The sequence below is a fragment of the Sapajus apella genome, unplaced genomic scaffold (genome assembly GCF_009761245.1).
Source record: "Sapajus apella isolate SASKATOON/1434 unplaced genomic scaffold, GSC_monkey_1.0 scaffold6, whole genome shotgun sequence".
Lineage (NCBI taxonomy): Eukaryota > Metazoa > Chordata > Mammalia > Primates > Cebidae > Sapajus > Sapajus apella.
In genome coordinates this window covers 52,125,710-52,146,772 of record NW_022436946.1, presented here as the reverse complement: position 1 = coordinate 52,146,772, position 21,063 = coordinate 52,125,710, and the positions used below count along the sequence as shown (strand labels likewise).

The following is a 21,063-nucleotide window of genomic DNA, read 5'->3' as shown; positions in this document are numbered from 1 at the left end:
CGTCAGATAGGTGATTTGTTGAGATACTAAGTGACTTGTATACTTTGGAATTTAACTTCTACATTTCATTATTTTGCCGAGGTAAAAATATAGCATGCCTACAGATATATTTTGTGGACAGTTATTATTCAGGCTTCTTGAATAGTGGTTGAAACTTTCACTGTCTTTTCACAAATGTTTTCATTTTGTCATGTAAGTTTACTTTTTCTTTTTATCTGTGATTATTGCAAGATGTCAAACTTGTAGATGGAAACTTTGACTATATGAATACCAAAATCATATACCCTTATTTCAGCCTTTTAAAAATATATACCCTTCTTCTTCCTTTCTATAATCCTTCCTTAGGATTATAGAAATCAAAGACAGGGTCAATTGAATCTACTTTTATATTTTGCTATAGTCTCATAGCTATATTTATTTGCTATTTTTTGGTAATATTGTTCAACTGATTTTTAATTTAATGTGGGACTATTTCATTGAATATATAAAAATAACATTTTGTTAATGTGAAAAATTGCCAGTGTTTAAAATGTACCCAGAAATTGTGCCCCATCAATCAATGCTGATACATTCTCCATCTTTGTGTGGTGCTTTGTCAACTAGGAGTTTTTGAAACCACTCTCTTCACTAAGATGCCTGGTATTGTTTTGTTGTTCTTAAAATGTCATTCTTTGTTTGGTTTCTCTGCCAGAGGAGTGAAGGGAAGGCCTGCTCAAATATCCCATTGACCTCTAGGGCTCATTACAAAGTATGTCCAAGGAGAACCTTTGATGGAAGCTCCCTGAGCCTCACCGGCCTGCAGTTCCTCTGAACATGTAAATGGTGCTGCTGCCCTCCTGAAAGGGAAAGGGACACCTGGCACTATGTGGGCTCCTTTCTCTTGCATTTCCTCTGGCAGGCTGCTGAGAGCAGGAACCCTAAATTGCAGGAGCAGTGCTCCTCTGTGTCCATGAGGACAGCTATTGAATTAGCCCCCTAATTAACCTTCTCATGGGTTCTCAAAGCATGTTTATGGGAATAAGGGAAAGCTGGGCAATGAACTTGACACTAATTGATGGGGTGTGGAGTGTTTTTGCCTTTCTTTAGGCTCCCACTATTCTTGCTTATAGGATATAGTCCCCTCTGAGCAGTGTGCTTGTTTCTAGCCTCAGTCTGTGGTAAACCATGGTCCCCAGAGCATCACTAGCTTTCCCAGGAAAGGGAACCACATATATTGAGGGTCTATCCACGCTGAGTGTTTTCAGGGACTCACATTTTCACTGTTAAGTCACCCCTTCATACAGGTGGGTATTCTTTTCTTTTTACAGATGAAGAAACTTAAATTCAGAACTAGGACGCTGATCTGGCTTGAAAACTTTCCTTAGCTACCCTGATCATCATGCAGGTGGATTATTTCACCAACAGAAGTCTTTAGCCTCATCTTCAAGTCCAGGCCTGTTCCTCCCTAGCCTCATCTCCAGCCATAGTGCTTTTCCTAGCCTGCTTTTTCTGGACCTTAAGGCAGACTTTTCATATTGGGACTTGCCATTAGGGGAGAAGATTCACTGGTGGAGATCCTCAGTGGCAGGCACATCTTCTCAGTCCCCTTCAGATTTTACCAAAGGGTAGGAGTGGGGAAAACTTCACACGCACACACACACACACACATGCGCGCGCGCACACACACACACACACACACACACACACATGAGTCCTTCGCCTCTGCTGATGCACAATGCCATAAGATAAGAAACACTGGCAACTGAACTTCCTGTTACATTTCCTGCAAGTGATGCATCAGAAGCTTTGATGGTGTCTCTTTTTTTGTAGTTAGCATTCCAAAAAACAAAGTTTATACATTTTGTATCACCTTTCCCAAATATATTATGTTGTTTTATTAACAAGCTTTCTTTATGATCACCAAGTATCATTATCTTTATCATAATATGCAATCTAAATATATTGAAAAAAAGAACCATCATGTAGACTTTCCAAATAAAACCACCAAAGTACTGAATACACAACTCCCTTTTTGATAGGACTATAGGTCTGATATCTATTGCTAGACAGCAGGTGGCAGTGTGAATCCACCAGAATTCAGTAGTTAATTTAAAGCAAAAATCAGAAAAAATGAAAAGAAAAATTATTTATTTTTCTACATATTAGTCTTCTGACCTAATCAGTAAAAAAGTCATTATTCACACCACACTGGGCAATATACATTGTAATTTTTAACATATAATAGGAAACTGTTAATGTGTTCACAGGAAATACAGTTTTGTCTTGGGCTGCTGTGGTCATTTATCAGCACACTTTGTGAAATCACTCATTTGTTCTAATTTGAATGTAAATGACTTTAAGGTTTTACAAATAAGGTGACAGACTCACATAAATGTAATTGCAGGGTTCATCTCCCTCTTTTTATATATCACTCATTAGGTTATGAATTAAATACATCGTATTAAACCAGGGGCATGTCCAATGATGATATTGTAATGGCAAATTACTCTATGCTATTAGAGGTGTATTTTTTATTCATGGACATTAATTTGTCATTAAGCGGCATTAGTTTAGCACTTTTATGTGAAAGACGTGACCTGCAAGAGGAGGCGTGCTGCTGGGATGTGAGAGGCTGGAACGCAAGGGCTATAGGTAGAGCATTTTATCATTGTAAGGGAAACGGGGAGCGGGGGGATCTGTTGCATTTGTTTTTTTTGTTTTTTGTTTTTTTTTCTTTTTATTACAGCATGAAAGATCATTTCCCCAGATTGAAGGCGTTGTTCTGTTTACAGCGTGCACATGTAGATCAGCTAGTAAAGCAGAGCCCAAATTCTTACTATTCATCACTCAGAAGCCAAGGAGGAACATAAAGGGAACAGGAGGGAGAAGGAGTCCTGCCCTAAATCTCCTTCTCTGTGACTGATATTTACTCAGCATCCCTTGTCTTCATTAAATTTTACACTAAGTGGTCTACAGTGAGAATTAGTTATTTTCTCTCTTCAGTTAAGGTACAAAGGTTTTAAAAATGCTATTCTCTCAAGAGGAAGTTAAGGAGAATTCTGGGTGACTTTGTTCCTTTTTTTGTACCAATGGTGAAAACTGTTTTTCCACTTTGAATTCTGAGAAGCACTAGATTCTTGAAATACCTACACCAGGGCTGAAGGTACCTGAGTGCTGTTTTCCCATCATTATGCACATGGTTTAATGTGGTTGGAAAATGTCTCGCCACCTCCAGGTACACTGTGGGGCTTTCGAGCAGAGGGATCACACCTTTTACTGATTTAATGCCTTATCCCCTCCCTCCCATTGCATCATGGGAGTTCATTATGTACTGAGGGATTGAAAGGTGCCTTCATTCAGTAATTTTTCTCTGCTTTTTAAATATTGAAATTTTATAGTAGGAAAAATATACTACCAGCCTTTCATTAGTTTTGCCAACTGAATACATTTTTTTTGTTAAAAATACTTTCTTTAGGGATTAAATTTGACACTCACACATATTTTACTGTATTATAATAGATTATCATTTTTTAACCAAGTAATATTACAATGACTTATAGGAAGTTTTTTCTTCTAAACAATGTATTATAATTTTAATTATTATATTAAGAGTATCACCTAAATACATAATATATAGTGGATGTTCTGAAGACAATAACTTATCCTCAAGATTGCAGAGAAGTTGTAACTTGTGTTCATTTTTCTCCAACACTGAACCATTTTTTTCCACATTAGACAAATGATGGTACTAACATATATATTTAATATAACCACAATCAAATGCACTGAGTGTTGTTCCATAGTTCACTAGAGCTGAGACTCTTGTGTTGGAGAAAGTTAAAGTACAAAATTTGGAAAACATATTACAAGTGGTTTAATCTTTTGGATTATTTTTAATCAGTGAAAATGATCAAAAGGGGTGGAAATGTATGAGACCTATTAAATCATAGCCAACTAGTAATTATTTGTTCTAATCAAGAGTATTTGCTATCTGGCATGGATAATTCAGAATATCATATTTGCCAAATAACATTCATATTTGGCTCTGAAATGCATCATAAGATCTGCAGTAGCCATTTTAGGGTCCCAATTAATTTTTTTTTTATGGTATTATGTTGGCTTTTATTCCCTAAGCCCACACTAAAGGATGTCAGGACGCAACAGCCCAGAGGCACACTGGCTGGCCAGGGAAGTCATTTCAGCATTTTAATCTGTTATGTGGATAATGTAGGGTTGACTGTATCTCTTTGTTTGTGAGGTTTTAAAGAGGATGAAGATTCTTTTGGAAGAATATCTCTTGAAAGAATTCACTAATAATATTAGTCATTCAAATCTAAGCTAACTGTTGTCAGCTGGGTGATTTTAAAATCACTTTCAGCATGCATTTGTCTTCTTAAAAATAAAATGTTTCCATTATTTTATTCATGCTAGAGTTCAGAATCAATAATCAAAACAAAATACTTGGAAATTGGTGAGGGGTGTGTAAGAGAAGATCTATGTTTCATTTGAGAAATTTCTTCTCCCACCCACCCATTTGTAAATATTTCTAGTCATGGTGAAATGTCTCACCTCTTCCCTGAAGCTAAACCACCTTTCTGCTCCTTATTCCATCAGTTACACCCTGTGTTTCCTGTGGTTTTGATTTCTCCTACTTTATGGCACTTTGCTTTCAGCTCATAAATAGGATCAATAAGGCAGGATACGCTCTTCATCTCTCATTACCGCAGCTGCTCCTTGCCCTCACTACACACCTGTACCCAGTGTATGCACTCCTTACATCCTGTTCATTCTTCAGCCCATTGAACTCAGTCTTCTGTCTCCATTACTCCTCAAAAGTTCTTTCAACAAAGGTCACCAAAGCCTCCTTATTGTCTGATGCAGGAGGCCTTTGTGGTATCCTAATGTGATGCCTCTACAGCATTTAGACACTAGGAGCTGCATCCTTCCTTGCACCTCTCTTTCTAGGGCTCTCTCCTATGCTCCTCCTACTCCTTTTCAGTTCTTTTACATGTCTTCTTCCATTAGCTCCTTGACTATGCCTCAGGGAGCTCGGTGTGGACACCCTTCCTTTCTGCTCACTATTGTTCTTTTTCATGCATGTGTGGAGGGGTTACTGACTCCAGCCACCTCTCCTGAGCTCCAGCTTTGCATGTCCAGCCGGCATTTCACTTGATTTTCCACACACCTCTCAAATTCACCTTTGCAAAACTCACACACCTGCACCTCCTCCCTGGCTTTGTTAAGGTACCATCATCTTTTTAGTCACCTAAACCTTGGCATAATCTTATACTCTGCCAAGACCTCATGAATTCCACCAAATAGTGTTGGTTTAGCCATTTAAATCATTCTCAAATGTGCTGCCTTCTCTTTCTCCTCATTGTCATTGACATCATTCAGGTCGGGACTATTTTTTCTGGACTGCTGTACGATAACTCAGCTGGGCTCCCTGCCTGTAGTCTAATGCTAATCAATACTGTACAATCTAAGTTATTTGTCTGGCCCACAAAACAATTTCTTTCCCTGAAATCCAAGCTAGCTTTCCATCTTTTGATGGCAGAACCATGTCCTTTCTCGTTCTCGTCTCTGAAATGTACCCTATTCTTACTCTACCCCATAAACAGCTTGTCTTAGCTCCAAGCCAGCTGCCTAGTCTACACTTTGGCTTGGATATTTCACAGGCACGTGACCTTTATGAGTGCGAATCCAAGCCAGTAGAAGCACCCATCTCCCTGAGCCCCACATACACTGACACAGAGACCTTTCAGCTCTACTCCCTTAGCTTGTTAAATCTCTCTTATTGTCTCTCTTTTCTCTACTGCTGTCTTCATTCAGATCCATATTACTTATTTTCTGCACTAAAGAAACTTCTTGCTAGCTGATGAACCTACCTTCCCTCTTGCCTCACTCCAGTAACCCCCTCCAAAATTCCATTTGATAGATTTTGAAAAGTTTTTTTTATCCATGAAAAATTCTGTTTGATTTTTTTAAAAAAATCATAACCTGATCATGTTATATTCTTGCTTAAAATTATTCATTATGATGAATGTGGTTCACACAGTCTTTGGGATGAGGTTCACTCCTTTTAATTTGGCACACAAGGCCTGTCTTTATTGTGAAATATGCTATCTCTTTAGCTTTTTTTTTTTCTTTTTTTTTTTTTTAACAATTTCTTCCCATGTGCAATGCCTGTTCACAGTCATTGTGAACTTTGTGCATTTCCCTATACCTAAACTTCTTCATATGAAGTCTCCTTTGCTGTGGATTATTTTTTCCTCACTTTTTCACCTTCTGAATGCCTATTTAACCTTCAAGTAATTGGCTCACATTGTTTCCTCTTCCAGAGTTGCCTGGTCCATCCACCCAGTTGGAATTATATTTTTCTCCTCTTCTTTAATTATGGGCAATCTTCTGGGAGGCGGATCACACCATATTTTTGGTGTTAATTTACTAATCTGTCTCCTCATGACATAAGTTTATGTCCCAAAGTTGTGTGACGTCAGACAAGTTACTTAACCTATTTGCCCCCTGACTCCTCAACTGTGAAATATAGATATGGTATCCTATATACCGCCTATATGCAATGTATCTTACAATGCAGTATCCTACATCAGCGAGTGCTGTATAAACCAGAGCCGATATAATGTGATGCTTCACTTGTGAATTCCTCTATTAATTCCACAGTTCTCCTCCTACCAAACCCTCACCTCTGTCTTCCCTCATTTCTGGAAATGTCACCAACTTTGCTACCTACTTCAAATTGACAACTTATTGGACAGCCTGTTCCTGAAATTTTGGGGGAGTAATCACCATTCTGTAAAAGATACTCTTTGTCTTAGCCACTTCTCTTTGATTTTGCTGAAATGCATATATTGTTTTTTAGAAGTCACAAATAATTAAATGAACCATCGCTTTCTCTCTGCCCCTGAAATTTGAAAACATCATACTGAAATCGTACTTTAATAAATAATAAAATAATGATTTGACAGAAGCAACACATTATATGCCATTGACACTTTGTAGACAGAAAATTTTGTTTTATTGTTTCCCCTGCCCTTTCTGTAATCAAAATGTCTTTCTCTGTCCTGGCACACAGAATCCAAGAAACAATTAGAAGTCTTTCATCTCTAACTCTAGTGCATGGTACTTAGAAATAAATATTGTCTGATTGGATTCCTTCTGCATGTGCCATGAGAGCTCCCGCGATAGAAACTTTGATTATAAAGTTGCATGATATCCTATGCTTTCTGACTAGAGGACATAAAAACTGTGTATTTATTTAAAAGAAAAAATTCTGGGTTATTCCTTACTGGGAGATTGCTATTCATGTGTCTCACTTCCCTCCAGCTTTCTTTCTTTCCTCTGGCTTTCCTTCCAGAGGAAGGAAAGGCGTAGAAAGGGGTGGAGACTTCCCCACCCCTTTCTCACTGTCTATCCACAGATATCTTTTAGAGCACGCTACCAACCTTTTTCCTGCTGCACATCGGGGGCACATGCTATAGGCCCTAGGAAATGCCTGCTTGTCTGTGTCATGGACTTGGCTCCAGATACTCTGGCCTCAGTCCCACACATTCAATATAATGTTTGCCAACTTCAGAGGCACAGTTGAAGGGCTCAGGTCATACAATTTGTTTGCTGCAAGGATACATTTTTTGCAGGATAGAGTCATTCCTTTCTTCACTGAAATGCATACTCCAGAGTAATGATTCCTAAACTTGATTTTGCAAGGAATCATCTGAATGGATGACTAAAATAGACTGCTTGGGCCACTCCAGAGTTTCTGATTCAGGAGGTCTGGGGAGGACCTGAGAACCTGTATTCTAACAAGTTTTGAGGAGATGCTGATGTCTGAACCAGGGAGCACAGTTTGAGAACCCCTGCTCTAGATGCTGTTGCCACACTGCTTTTTATCAAGTACCTGACTATAAAATCACTGATATTCAGATTTTGAAAGTATATTTATAAAACATTTAGATAAATTTGAATTCCTCCTAGTAACATAAAAATATTGATGCTATGTATGCTTCATAGCATCCAAAATATAAAAAGCCAAAATAATGCAAATCTGAAACAAAAAAAACCTTCCAGCTCTCACTCTTATTTGTAATAATGATTAAGACAGTCTGTAGGTAAGTGAGGGATTTAAAAAAAAACTACTTTATTAAATTATGATTGACATACTGAGGGATGATTTAAAATCTGTAGTACTGGGCTAATTTTCAGGAATCTTTGTGTATTAGAGCAAGTAAGGACATATATCATAATTCTATACTATTCTTTTAAATGTTTTAAAACTGATTTTGCCTATCCTGGTTCAAAAAGTATAGTTTTGAAATTTTAGTTTTAAAACCGTAGTTGCTCAGATAAACTATTTTCAATTAAAAGAAATATATATATATATATATAAATTTCCCCTATATATTCCATATTCATTGGCAATCTCCTAATGTGCTGAGTCAGGTTTAGTGAACTTTGAAACAGCATTTTGTAGCACATAGTGACTGGGGCCAGAATTATTAGTTATTATTGATGGCTATGTTTCATTTCCTCCCTACTAGATTTCTAGCTTACTAGAAAATTTCTCAAGGAACAATATGAAATTATTCATGAACCTTGGGTATTATGCATGCAATTGATTATGAAAACGTACTAGTAACCTAATTGTAGAATTCCTGTGTTATACAGCATACATATATTTAAATAGGCCTTGCAAGATTCCAAAAATTAGAGCATGCTGGAGTTTTCCTTGTATTTTTTGAATTGCTGCTAATACTTTGTTTTCATTTAATCAAATTGTATCACATACATATTCATATCAATATATGAATATGTAGTTACATACAGTTGTCCATACATATTTCCATATTTACATACAAAATATACCTATATCTCTCTATGCATTTATAGATATAAAAATATCTGAGCTTGGTTATTTGTATCATATTACAAGTTATCTGGCCTTCATTGTCAATGAATTGCTCATTTTTTTCTTCTGTAACAATTAGATTTTATCCTATCAACTCTGAGACAGTATTGAGAAAATTCACAGAGCTCTTCACATGCACGATAAACATGATAACTTTTTCCTATATAACTGATCCCAAGGCTATTAAAAGGCTTGGATTATGTTTATTTATTGGTTGGTTTCAACCTGTTCCAAAGGCCAGACCCTCACCGCACATCCACACCAGCCCCCTTTATGTTGCTGCTTCTACTCCTGGAGTACCAGCCTTTCCTGCAGCACCAGGTTAGGTAGTCACATAATACCTTGATTTATAACTAGGTTTTAATCAAAATAGGAAACAGGTGGAATCACTACTGGGTATGGTGCCTTGGATATTAATGGCTTGGCTCAGCAGTGGAATTTCTAAAGCTGTATATACTTTTTTGTCTTAATTATGCATTCATTAAAAGCTTTTATACCCAACAGAATAAAGTAAATATTTTTTGATCTCCATAGTGTGCTCCCAGACTGTAGATTTGCACAGCAGGGTCTTGATAATCTGAATAAATTGTATTTCCCCAAGGAGTTTATCTTTCAAATAAGGTCATAAAGAAATGCAGCTCCCCCATTCATAGATTTCTTTGTGTGCCTTTCTGCTATGAGTAATATAGAACTTGGGAACCAGAGTATATTATAGTAGTACATACTTGCTTATGGTCCAGTATAATGTCTCTATCTGTTCTCCCTGCATATCTCCAGTGAAGTATTTTTTAAGCACAAAAGAAATGAATGATTTTACATGACAGCTTTGATTTTTGCTGTTACTTACAGAAAAACAAAGTACATATTAGACATTCAGCATTTTCTTCCCTTTACCCGCTTGGTGAGTATGGACTATGCAGAGCTATCGTTTAAGTATTTGTTAACAGCATTTATAAAAGGGAATAATGATAGCTGCTGTATGTTGAGCATCTGCTATGTAGAAGGACTTTACCTGCACTTTTGAGAATCCTTATCACAGATCTGGAATGCAGTGTCACTTTTCTCAGTTTTTAGATGAGAAAATTAGCCACTTACTGAGGCTATCCAGATGGGTCAGCTCCAAATCAATGTTTTTTTTCCTGCAACTCTAAACTAAAGATGCCACTAGTGCCTTGTTCCCACCACTTATCACTCAGTGCAGGAGACAGGGTAACTATGAAATTAGCAACCTAAGTAAATATGCACAATTAGGTGTACTTATAATATTTCTGAATCATGAAGAATAAGGTGGCAACGCACCTCATTGTGCATGCATATGCTAAAAGTAACACAGTTCTGAAAAGTTCAGGCAATAGCTTTTTTCCCATCTTTTAGGTTATTTATCTCCAGTGTAGCTAACATTTCTAGGCACAAACCTTTATTTAATTATTTAAACATTAAATAAATATATATATATTTAATGTTTTAATTAATTTAATAAAAACTAAATTTTAAAAAAATTTTTAAATATTTAAAACATTAAAATTTAATGTCTTAAAAATTATTTAAAACATTAAAAAACATTAAATGTTTTTATTAAAACATTTAATAAATTATTTACATTGTAAAATATTTAAATATTTTTAGAGGAGCAGGAGAATCTGTTTTTACTGTAAACTGATGTTATATATAAATTTTCGGTGCCTTAAAAGAAGTGACACTCAAATACAAATTTCCTCAGCAAGGCAATTTACTTCTACAGAAGGGTGCAGGTCACAGATGGAACAATGGTGAGCACACACCTGGACAAGGGAGGAAAAGGGGTCCTTATTCCTGACAGAGGTCGTACCTACTGCTGCGTCATTCCCCTATTGGCTAGGGTTAGACCACACAGTCTAGTCTAATACTGACTGACTATTTTAAAGGGAACAGGGGTATGAGTGGGAGTGGCAGAATGGGTAATTTGGCAGAAAGGATGGTTACAGGCAGGTCAGAGCAGGTAACCAGGGGTCAAAGCAGGTGACCGGAGCAGGTGACCAGGATGACTCAGGGCAGAGCAGGGGACCAGAAAAACAGATGTGAGCTACTGATTAGAACTGGTGGAAAAGGTTGTTTACTGAAACTACAAGGAAATTAAGCTTTAAAATGAAGAATTAAAGAATAAGAGAGCTGAACATACTGTCATACTGATTCTTTGACGAGAAACTTGTACTTCACCATATCTAACACTAAGAAATAAAAGTAGTAAAAGTTGAAATTTTAATGGTGTGGTATTTTTTCTTGCTTACCCACTGTATGTCAGTCAAAACTTGCTAGGTAGCCACTTTGTGAAGACAGAGAGGAAGATCTGGAGAACTAAAGATTATCTGCACCTTTATGCACAGCTGGGGAGAGAAGGGTTAAAAAAATGATACAAATAGCAAGTGCAATTAAGTCAGAGGAGGAAAAGTCCTTCAAGCTGAAATGGCCTGCCTTTCCCTGGATTTAGAGTATGACCTGGGTTGCCCCCCAGAGGGGAAGGGCATTTATATTACAGAACTTCCCCTTTCTCACAAGCTTTTTAAAGTCTACTGAAGCAATGTCTTTAAATCCTTCACAAATTATAATCATTTGTGACAAAAGAGTCTCATAGTTCTGCTTATGATCTAAAAGAAGATTATGAGACTTCATTTGATAATGTCTGATATATTTTTGGCGAACAGTTTGGACATTTATCTTTTTCTGATCATCACTAAAAACCAAGAGAAGTAAGCTTCTTTTTCAACATTCTGGGGAAAGGGGGGAAAATCTAACATATAGAAAACAAGGAGACCCAAGATTCACTGTGGAAGTCAGGCCTCATGTACCTGGCACCACAAGTGGGCATTCCATTATGTTTCCCAAAAGTATGAAAAACCGGATACCTAGTTAGCATCACAAAGGAATTTCTGAAGCTCAAATCAAGTACTTAAGAACCGTTTTCTCAGTTAATTGTCTATTTATTTGCCCAACTGTGAATTTTTATCTATAACCAAGCTATTATTTCCTCTTTCCATGTAAAGTCATAGATGTGCCTCACAACTGTTTGCTTTTTTCATTCTTAATCCAAAAAATACTTCTCTGTTGCAGTCTATCAGAAAGACATTATGATTGGCATTGTGCAGAATACAAAAAGCATATGATGCAAAACCTACTTTTTACTAGTTTACTTGGTACATTTTTAATAGTTTGAAGATAAGCGATATGCATGAATAGCAGCTTAGTGGCAAGGTTATTGTGTATGTGATAGGAGACTTGAAGTGGGAGGCATTAGAATTCACTCAGTGATAAAGAGCCTTATGCTTACCATATCCTATTTGTTACTTGGTTCTTATAAGCAGCTGATAACAATTTTTAAATTTCACTTGACTTAACATTGTTAAAAATCAAACTGTACTGATTTTAAGATAGAGTGGTTTCTCAGGCTGTTTGGAATATATTTGGGAGTGGTTTTAAAAAGGTAATTTCTTGACTTACATAGCCAAGGATGATCTTTCATTTAGAGGAATTTTCAAATTGTGATGTAATATCAACATTGTATATAAGAACTTCATGTATGCTACTACATGATGGGCATAGAAACCGCTATGTCTCCCGACTATCTTTATCTGTAGTAAAGTATTGACATGGAGTAATTTAGGTGACGTTTTGAAGGAGAGTTGTCTAAGTGAAGGGCATCAATAATTGGAAATGAAAGATTATACTTGCATTGATGAAACAAAGCATTGTTAAAATAGTCACATCTGTTGAGTGTTATTACCCAGAAACATCTGTAATCCTATTCAATTTGAACATCTTAGAGGGGGGAAACTTGGGAAAAACTTGGGAAATCAAAATGATATTACTCTTGTTTTAACCTTGAGAGGAGTTTATTATTATCTTTAACCCAAGTCATAGTTTTCTATATTGATAGTACATGATGCTTTCAGTGACATTGTCAGAACTAGATGAGGCAACAAGAGAAATAGGTGTTTTTAAGGCTGTGTTTTGAAGGTTGCCTGATCCAGTTCTAAGAATATCAAGACACCTGTTTTTAAGATGACTGCATCTACTGTAGACTATCTGCACTACAAACAGATACATATAATTATGCATCATGTGTATAATTTCTGTTCCAGAGGCATGATTAAACTGAAGTGTGGATGGGCATGGGGTTATTGACAAGCCAGGGAGCCATGGCGGCAGCCAAAACTAAGATAGGCTACGTTTCAGAAATATAGATGATTGAGTCTCAGCTTGTATCATCTTTGGCCTCCAAGAAACAGCTCTTGAGCGTGACATCTGTCAGCCAGGCTGTGGGTTATGTGTGGTAAATATGCAGACTCTAGGTATAAGGCTACATGTTTTTCTCTCATTCAAGAAGGTATAGTAGAATACAAGTGAGTCTGGGTGGCATTATTTCAGAGATAGGCTTAAATCTGCTCTAAATTATAAACTAAAGTACTTCTTGTATAAACTTTGGTCATTTATTAGTAGTAACTGCTTAATTGAGATATTGAGAGACACTGCAAAGGCCATGGCCACTCTGCTGCAGATGAGACCCACCAGGGGACATCACCGAGGCTAAGACTTGTCCTTCTCTTGCTGCCTTCACTGGTTTGGGAAGGGTAAGCCGAAAGGCCACAGAGTCAACACTGTCCTCAAACTGCCCTCTTTCCTCCCACTCATGTCCTGCTTGATAATTGCCTTGCAAATGTACTTACGCTTGAATATAAAACAAAACAGTATTTGCCTTTCCCATATTTTAACCCCTACCATATTCAGTAGTTAATCTGGGGAATAACCACTGAAGGAACCAATTAGGGAAAGAGGCCACACAGAAAGACTGAGTTGGGGGAATATATAAGGTTTAAAAATTATTGAACTTGAAAAACTGTTGTTTATTCCATAGTTAGTGTGTACTGGGGACACATTTTGTGACTCTTCTTCTGTTATTTAACTTGTCATTCACACTATGAGAAACAAATAGAAGGAAAAAGAGAAGCCAAATAGCCCTAAACCAAAGGAAAATAAATACCATTTAAAAATATTCCCCAAAGAACAACAATGTATGCACCATAATTCTGAATAGAAACTAAATTTCAAGTGAGAAACAGTGTGACAGAAATGAAACCTTTTTTAAAAAAAAAGGGAAAGATTTTCTTTTACTCAAGAGAGTTTCTTGTTGCTGAGCTGTAATTTCCATTCAAAACCACCGCATCTACCTGGGTAGTTGGATTTTTAAGTCACAGAATATAGAAAAAAAGAGACAATCTTGTAATTAGGACAAAATATCATTTGAAAAGATATTAAAATCTTTTGATTTAAATAGCCAGTTGATATAGGAAGCAATTCTCTGTTGGACTGAAAAAGAAATTTAGAGTTGATTGATTTTTTTGTCACAGAAGAATGATTATATTGTACTTGTTCAGTAACACTTTCAACTCTAGTTGTGATTACCAATTTTCCTACCCAGGAAACAGGATGACCACTGCTTTGCCTTTGTATGTATGTGTCAAAGGCCAGATAGAGAAAAGGGCAATCAGGGAGGCCTGTGAGGTATGAAAAATGGCCTGATTTGGACAAGGTTCAGAATTGGATAGACATATTGGAAAGACATGGGCTATTCTGTTTTTGCCTAATTATAAGTAAACAGAAAAAGCTCATGGGCATTCTTTCATTAAACACACATGTATTAAGCATCTGCTCTCTACTGGATACCAGGGACACACAAGGCGTGAAACACAATCCTTGCTTCCAAGAAGCTTAGATTTGGTAGAGGGAGATAGATCTGCAGTCAAAGGGTGTTTGCAGTGACAAGTGATGTGCTAGACATATTTGTAGAGGGCAAAGCAGAAGCATACAGGAGGAGGTGGTCAATTTGACCTGATCCAGGGAGGTTAAAAAGATGATATGGTTTCTTCATTCAGCAAGTGCAGCTTGAATGTACCTGGCATTGTTCTAGGATCTGGGGATACAGTGGTGAACAAACCAGTAGCTCCTTCCTCCTGTAGAACTTACTGGGGAATCAGAGGAGGAGATAAACGTATTATAAACAAGTAGGCAAATAAATGCTGAAGATAATTATAGGTGGCGATAAGCTCTAAAACAAATAAGATGGAGAAATGTGACAGAGGGCGACAGAGAGAGGAAGGGAGATGTGCTATAGAGGATATTCAGATGCAACAAGGGAAGCACAATTGCTCACCCATAGGAATTTTGCTCATGCTGCTTCTGTAGCTTGGAGCATTTTCCTGAAATCCCACCATCATCCTTTTTTAAAATGTAGGTTTTGTTATTATTATTTTTCTTTTTTATTGTACTTTAAGTTCTGAGGGTACATGTGCTGAACGTGCAGGTTTGTTACACAGGTATACGTGAGCTATGGTGGTCTGCTGTACCAATCAACCCATCATCTACATTAGGTATTTCTTCTAATGCTTTCCCTTCCCCCGGCCCCCCACTTCCTGATGGGCCCTGGTGTGTGATGTTCCCTTCCCTGTGTCCGTGTGTTCTCAATGTTCAACTCCCACCTATGAGTGAGAACATGCAGTGTCTGATTTTCTGTTCTTGTGTTAGTTTGCTGAGAATGATGTTTATTATTGAGTAATGGTGAGTCCAACACGTCAGAAGACAATTGCCATTGAAAACATGGTTTGTTTCAGCTCCAAGAAGAGGGCACTGGCCACACCTCCAGGACCACGAAGCCCCAGGGTTGGTGAGGAGGCAGGAGTGAGGGGGAAAAATGGGCAAGAGGCTTTTTAATGGTATCTGTAGGAAGGAAGTGGGCAAGGCAGGGTTAGCAGGCTTATGATTGGCTAGTTTGACAGTTTTCATGGGTTCTAGGGTGTAGGGGCTGGCTCTGGTTGTCTGGTACTTGCTCCTGGGATGATGGGGAGAGAGGACTATTGCCTCCTGGAGTCTAGGAGCCACATAGAGGAGGTGGTTCAGAGTATGGGTTCTGGATTGGTTAGTGTGTATATGAAAGCTGTTTGCTCTCTCAGAGAATTGGCTAGCCCTGGGAGGGGCAGTCTCTTCCCAGTCAGTGAGACCCTGGATGCCAGAACATAGAGAACACAGAAATAAAATGTAGTTAATATACATCCACATCCTACCTTTTGCCAAGTGAACAAAGGATGCTCTTCCTTCAACTCTCAGCCTCAAATGGCTTCTCAGGAAAGCCATTACTAATTTTCTACTCCAAGTCAACTCCAAGTTAGTCTTTTACTAACTCCAAGTCAAATCCCTGTTGTGGACACTCATAGTCCTATATTCTACTTTTTGTAACTTTTACCTCAGTTATAGTTTTTCAAGTAATTGTAAGTTTTTTTTGATTTATGGCCTTCTCTTCCAGCAGACTATATACCCCACAAGGCCTAGGGCTTGCCCTTTTTTTGCTCATCTGCGTTGCCAGTACCTGCTGTAGTCCTGGCACATGGTGTGAATGTGTAGGTTGTTGTCATGGCTAGAGCCAAGCCAGGGTGGACAGGGTTGCTGCACAGCAGGATGTAAAGATCACAGAGTCCAGGTCATGGAAGGCTATACAGTGTCACTCAGTTTGGACTTTTCCCCAAATGCAAATAGGAACTTATTTGTGGGCTTTCAAGAGATGATGAACATGATAAGATTCTTGTAAAAAAGAGAGGATCAAGAGTTTGCAACTGGAGGCAGGAATGGTAATTTAGGACACCGTTGCAAGAAGCCCAGACGGAATGATAAGGGACAGAACTAATACTAAAGAGGAAAAAGAGACAGGACTTGGCAATTGACTAGCTATAAGGGAGAAGTATGGGCCAGCTTTTGGGCTCTTGATGTGGGTGGCTATATGTGACTGTTATCTAACAGAGAAGATACAGGAGAAGATGAAGGCTATCATAAAATAAGCTCAGTTTGGACATGAGTTTATTACTGTGGGATATCCGAGAGACAGTGTCTTCTTATAGGCAGTTGGGAAAATGAATTCAGAGCTTAGAAGAAAGATGTGAGTTAGTTATACAGATGTGGAAGGCATTAACTTGCAATTCGTTTTTATCTTAATTCTATGGTTTTTACTTTGGCCACCCCCTTTTTCCCTGAGTTAATGGTGTGCCTTATTCAGGACTTGAATATATAAAGAAAACACATGCTTCGTTTTGACCTCCTTGCATCAATGATTAATCATGGTTTATGGGTCCCAAACAACAATGCTCAAATACACTTCATTGTTCTTGCTTTCCCCCACAATCTACTATGTACTTTCCATGTACCAAACTTTTATGGGAAGTGCTTTTCATGCATTGTCTTTATGCCAACCCTATGAGCTGGCTGAGCTCTTAAATTTGTACTTGGGGAATAACAGAGATTCGGTGACTGACCCAGTCAATGATGTGTCAAGCTGGATTCAAATCCCCAGTCAATGGTGTGTCTGGGTTTGAGCCGACTCTGCCTGCCTCCACTGCCCTTGCTCTTCTCTGCCTGCCTTGGTTGCCTCCAAGTGCCTTTGGTGGCTCATGGTTTGTTTGGTCCTGAATGCAATTATTGTCCCTTTTTTCAGCATATAAAAGACTTATTTTTTAAAAGTCTAGAAGCATATATACAAAAACATTAATAGCGATTATCTCTGCATGGTGAAATTATGAATGATTTTTGTTTTCCATATGTTGTATTTTCTGAATTTTATGAAATGAGCATTTGTTACTTTTTAGAACTAGAAATGGCACTCTTTCTATAACAGCCGTAATTTTTTCCCCATCCATAGTACTATTGGTGGGCATTTAATGCATTTAACTATTGCCTCCCACCTTCCCCCATCACGTTAATGGAAAGTTTAAAAGCAGAATTATTGGTGCTTATGTTGCTTACACATGGTTTAACCAAAAGGACAAGAAGCAATGGCTTTGCCTAAGGTTCACAGAGCCCATCTGCCCCAAAAGGAAGAGTGTGTGCTATGTTATCATTGCCTCGGGGTGAGTTTTCTTTTTCCTTCAACTCCCCACTTCATACAGTTATTTACTGAGGTACAAACTGCACCTCAGTAAAGAGTTCTTAATACTCTTAGATAACTAGAAAGGGGGAAAAGTATGTTGAAAATTACTTGGATTTATAGAGTAAAATAGAGATCTGATAGCATTCCACATTTCTTAAGTTATTGGAAAATATTGCCCATGATTATATTAATAATTGTAAATTAAAAGTCAGGGGAAAGTAGGAAACACCCCACTCTCATTCTACTTGACATATGTAAATTTTCTGTGAACAAGTGTACTGTACCTATGACTTTTGTGGGGGTACAGTGACAAAGGTACAGTGGAAGCTGTGGCTCTCTGGAGGAAGAATTGTAGAGCCCTGGCTATGAGCTTGAGAGCGCAGGTAAAATCCTCCCAGATTGGAAGCATTTCTGCAGAAACTCTTCAAAAAGATGGGGAAAATGGAATATTTGAGGCTAAAAAAAACAAAGAACAATTACAAATCATCCATCTTAGGTGGATTCAATATATAATTATTCAAACAGGAGTCCTTTCTGTGAGATTTCCTCATTTCCTGAGACCTTATATATGAAACTCTGGGTTTTAGTTAAGACATGATGGGTTGTTTTGACTTAAAGACCTACTTAGTTTGAAGTTTTGGAGAAAGAGCAGAGTCAGTCTATCTTCATATGTAGTTTGTGTCACCTAATCATGGGTCTCAGTTTACCTGCCCTTACATTAATTTTAGTAGAGAAAAAGCCATAAAATATGGTAAGGGTAGAAAAATCAATTGCTTTCATTAGTAAAATGTCTCTAGAATGTTGCAAAGTAACATTTCAGGCCTTGAATCCAGAGACCCCTTTCACTCCTTTTATTAAGATGTCTTTAAATATATGGGTTTTAAGAAGAGTAAAATGAGTAAAAATTATGAATTCTAGAATAGCAGTTCTCTATGCAGAGCCTTTTAATTTAGATTTTCTTTTCTTTTTTTTTTTTTTACATTATCCGTCCCATTTCTCCCACCTCTGTGATGAAAACCTTAGTGAGTCAATCTGAATTTCTTGCCTGCTCTTTCTTGTATTGATTTCTAAGAGATCTTTTTTCATTTTTATTTTTTTGGCACCCAGGAATTAAATAGCTTTAATTACTTGGATCTGTACAGACTTGCTGACCTCTTTAACCTCACTTTGTTGGAGAAGGCAGTGATCGATTTCTTAGTGAAACATCTCTCTGAACTTCTGAAGAGCCGCCCAGAAGACGTTCTAACGCTTCCCTATTGCCTGCTTCAGGAGGTGCTGAAGAGTGACCGCCTGACCTCCCTAAGCGAAGAGCAGATCTGGCAGGTAAGGGCACTGTGCACAGTCCTCTTTTGGCACTGACAAGGCATGCCATGATTGGAAGTTAAAGGATTGAGGAACAATTACCAGTATTTTAGAGGCTTTGGTCCTCATGGAGTTGTTTTAGAAGCCATGCTTCCTTGATGGACAAGTAATTGGAGAATGCTAGCCCTTAAGGCTCAGAGCCCTCAGTGCACTCTGCAGCTTAACTCAGGGAATCGCAGGGGCGATTCATGAGACCCTCACTGTGGCTACCCAGAACCTAATGTGGTCACATCTGAGTCAAGTGATTTTTTTTTCCTGAAAAAAAATTGTTTCCTAAACTAAATATGAGGAAAAAATGGATTGTAAAGTGATATGTATGCATATTTAAAACTAGTAGACTCAGAGTAAATTTGGGCCTTTGCTGTAAACAATTCTGAAACATTTCTTTGTTGCAATAGAGAGCAGCTTGGATCTCGAATGAAATGAAGCTCTTTTTGCACAGCAGTGGAAAAATCTCCATCCTTAGTTCATTCTGCATTCATTGCTATTTTCCTAAGCCCTGCCTTTTCGCCTGACATAGCATTCTTTTCACATTGTGTCACTCCTTTGTCTAGAGGACTGGAGGATGTTTTGTGGTTTGAAGTTGATAATCCAATTTAAATCCTCTTCTGCTCATCCCCAGTGACTATCCTTGAACAATCCACATGGTGTCTTTGGGGAACAGTTAGAGAGCCCATCTTCCCCCTTCCTATTACAGCCTGTCTGTCTCACTCTCTGAAGCACTGGCTAGCCGTTTTGTTAGTTCTAGGGTGCCATGCCTCCAAGATTTTACAACCATTTGAAAAATAATTATATACAGGCTACCAGAGAAAATTTAACAGCTTCAATTAGCTGATTAAACAGTGAATTCCTAGTATCTTATCAAGTAATATTTAGAGAATATTTTAATCCTGGCCAAAATAGAGTCATATAGGTAGCTGTTTATTGGGTAGCTGACTCTACTGGCTAATGATTTTCCTGATGTCTTTCTCCCTTATTTCATTATTTGTATTACTTTAATCAGTAACTTCCCTCTTCATTATCGCTTCCACCAGAGGCAATTAAAGAGCTGCAGCGTCCTGAAGGCCTTCTGAGTCCCAGGCTCTTTGCAAACTTATTGACAGCAGTCCAGAAAGAATAACTATTATCACTGCATCTACCTGATGCACAAAACGAGGCTTCTTTGCCTTGCTCGGAGTCACAGAGCAGAGCTAGCCTTCAAATGTAGGTCTGCTGACACCTGCTCCCATGTCTTCACTGCCTTGATAAAGAAAATATAGGGACAAAAAATCACTAAAGAATAAATTTTTGTGGTTCCTGGGTTATTTCTGGTAACGTTTGTTCAGGCAGAGGTTGAACATGTTGGTGAGGATGTGTAGAATTTGGTAGAAATTTCAATTATCTGTGGCTCTTTCTTATAAACATAAATAAACAGAATTTGCTTTGGTCAATTTGAAGTGGGAAGTAGCCACATTTTCTTCACTTCCCAAGGGAAAAAGAAAGATTTGGAATGAATCCTGCATTTAATTTTTTCTAACTGAATTGATATCTAAGGCTAACCATCCTTGTGGCTTCTATCTCTTTTTGTGACGCAGTTGAAGGCACTGCCAGAGATCGACATGGTAATCTGCAGATGGCTGAGTGTCAAGAAAATTCCATACTGTCCACTTAAGAGTTATCATAATTGCCTCTCTAAAGGTTACTAATATTATAATGTAGAATTTTAAAAGCTGGTTTCTGCTGCAGGCAATAATTTTTTTAATACCTGGTTCTCAAGAAAGAATTAAAAGACTCACATAAATATTATCAATTTAGGCATTCAGCAGGCAATAAGAAACTGTTTTTGCTTTATCTTAGTAAATAAATATTTCCCTCATAT

The 21,063-nt window shown here is 37.8% G+C and overlaps 1 protein-coding gene across 10 annotated transcripts in view; it reads left to right on the top strand.

The window, feature by feature from the left end:
- Positions 1 to 21,063, top strand: part of KLHL32 (kelch like family member 32) — a 203,050-nt gene that overhangs the window by 129,599 nt on the left and 52,388 nt on the right. For 9 of the 10 annotated variants that reach the window (XR_004267642.1, XM_032274400.1, XM_032274403.1 and 6 more), the window contains one exon: positions 18,951 to 19,166. Coding sequence is in view for 7 of the 10 variants with exons in the window: in XM_032274400.1 (XP_032130291.1) it covers positions 18,951 to 19,166 (216 nt within the window). In the remaining 3 variants the exon portion in view is untranslated. Of the gene's footprint in view, positions 1 to 18,950; positions 19,167 to 21,063 lie in introns of those variants that run through there. The other variant, XM_032274407.1, reaches the window with a different exon arrangement.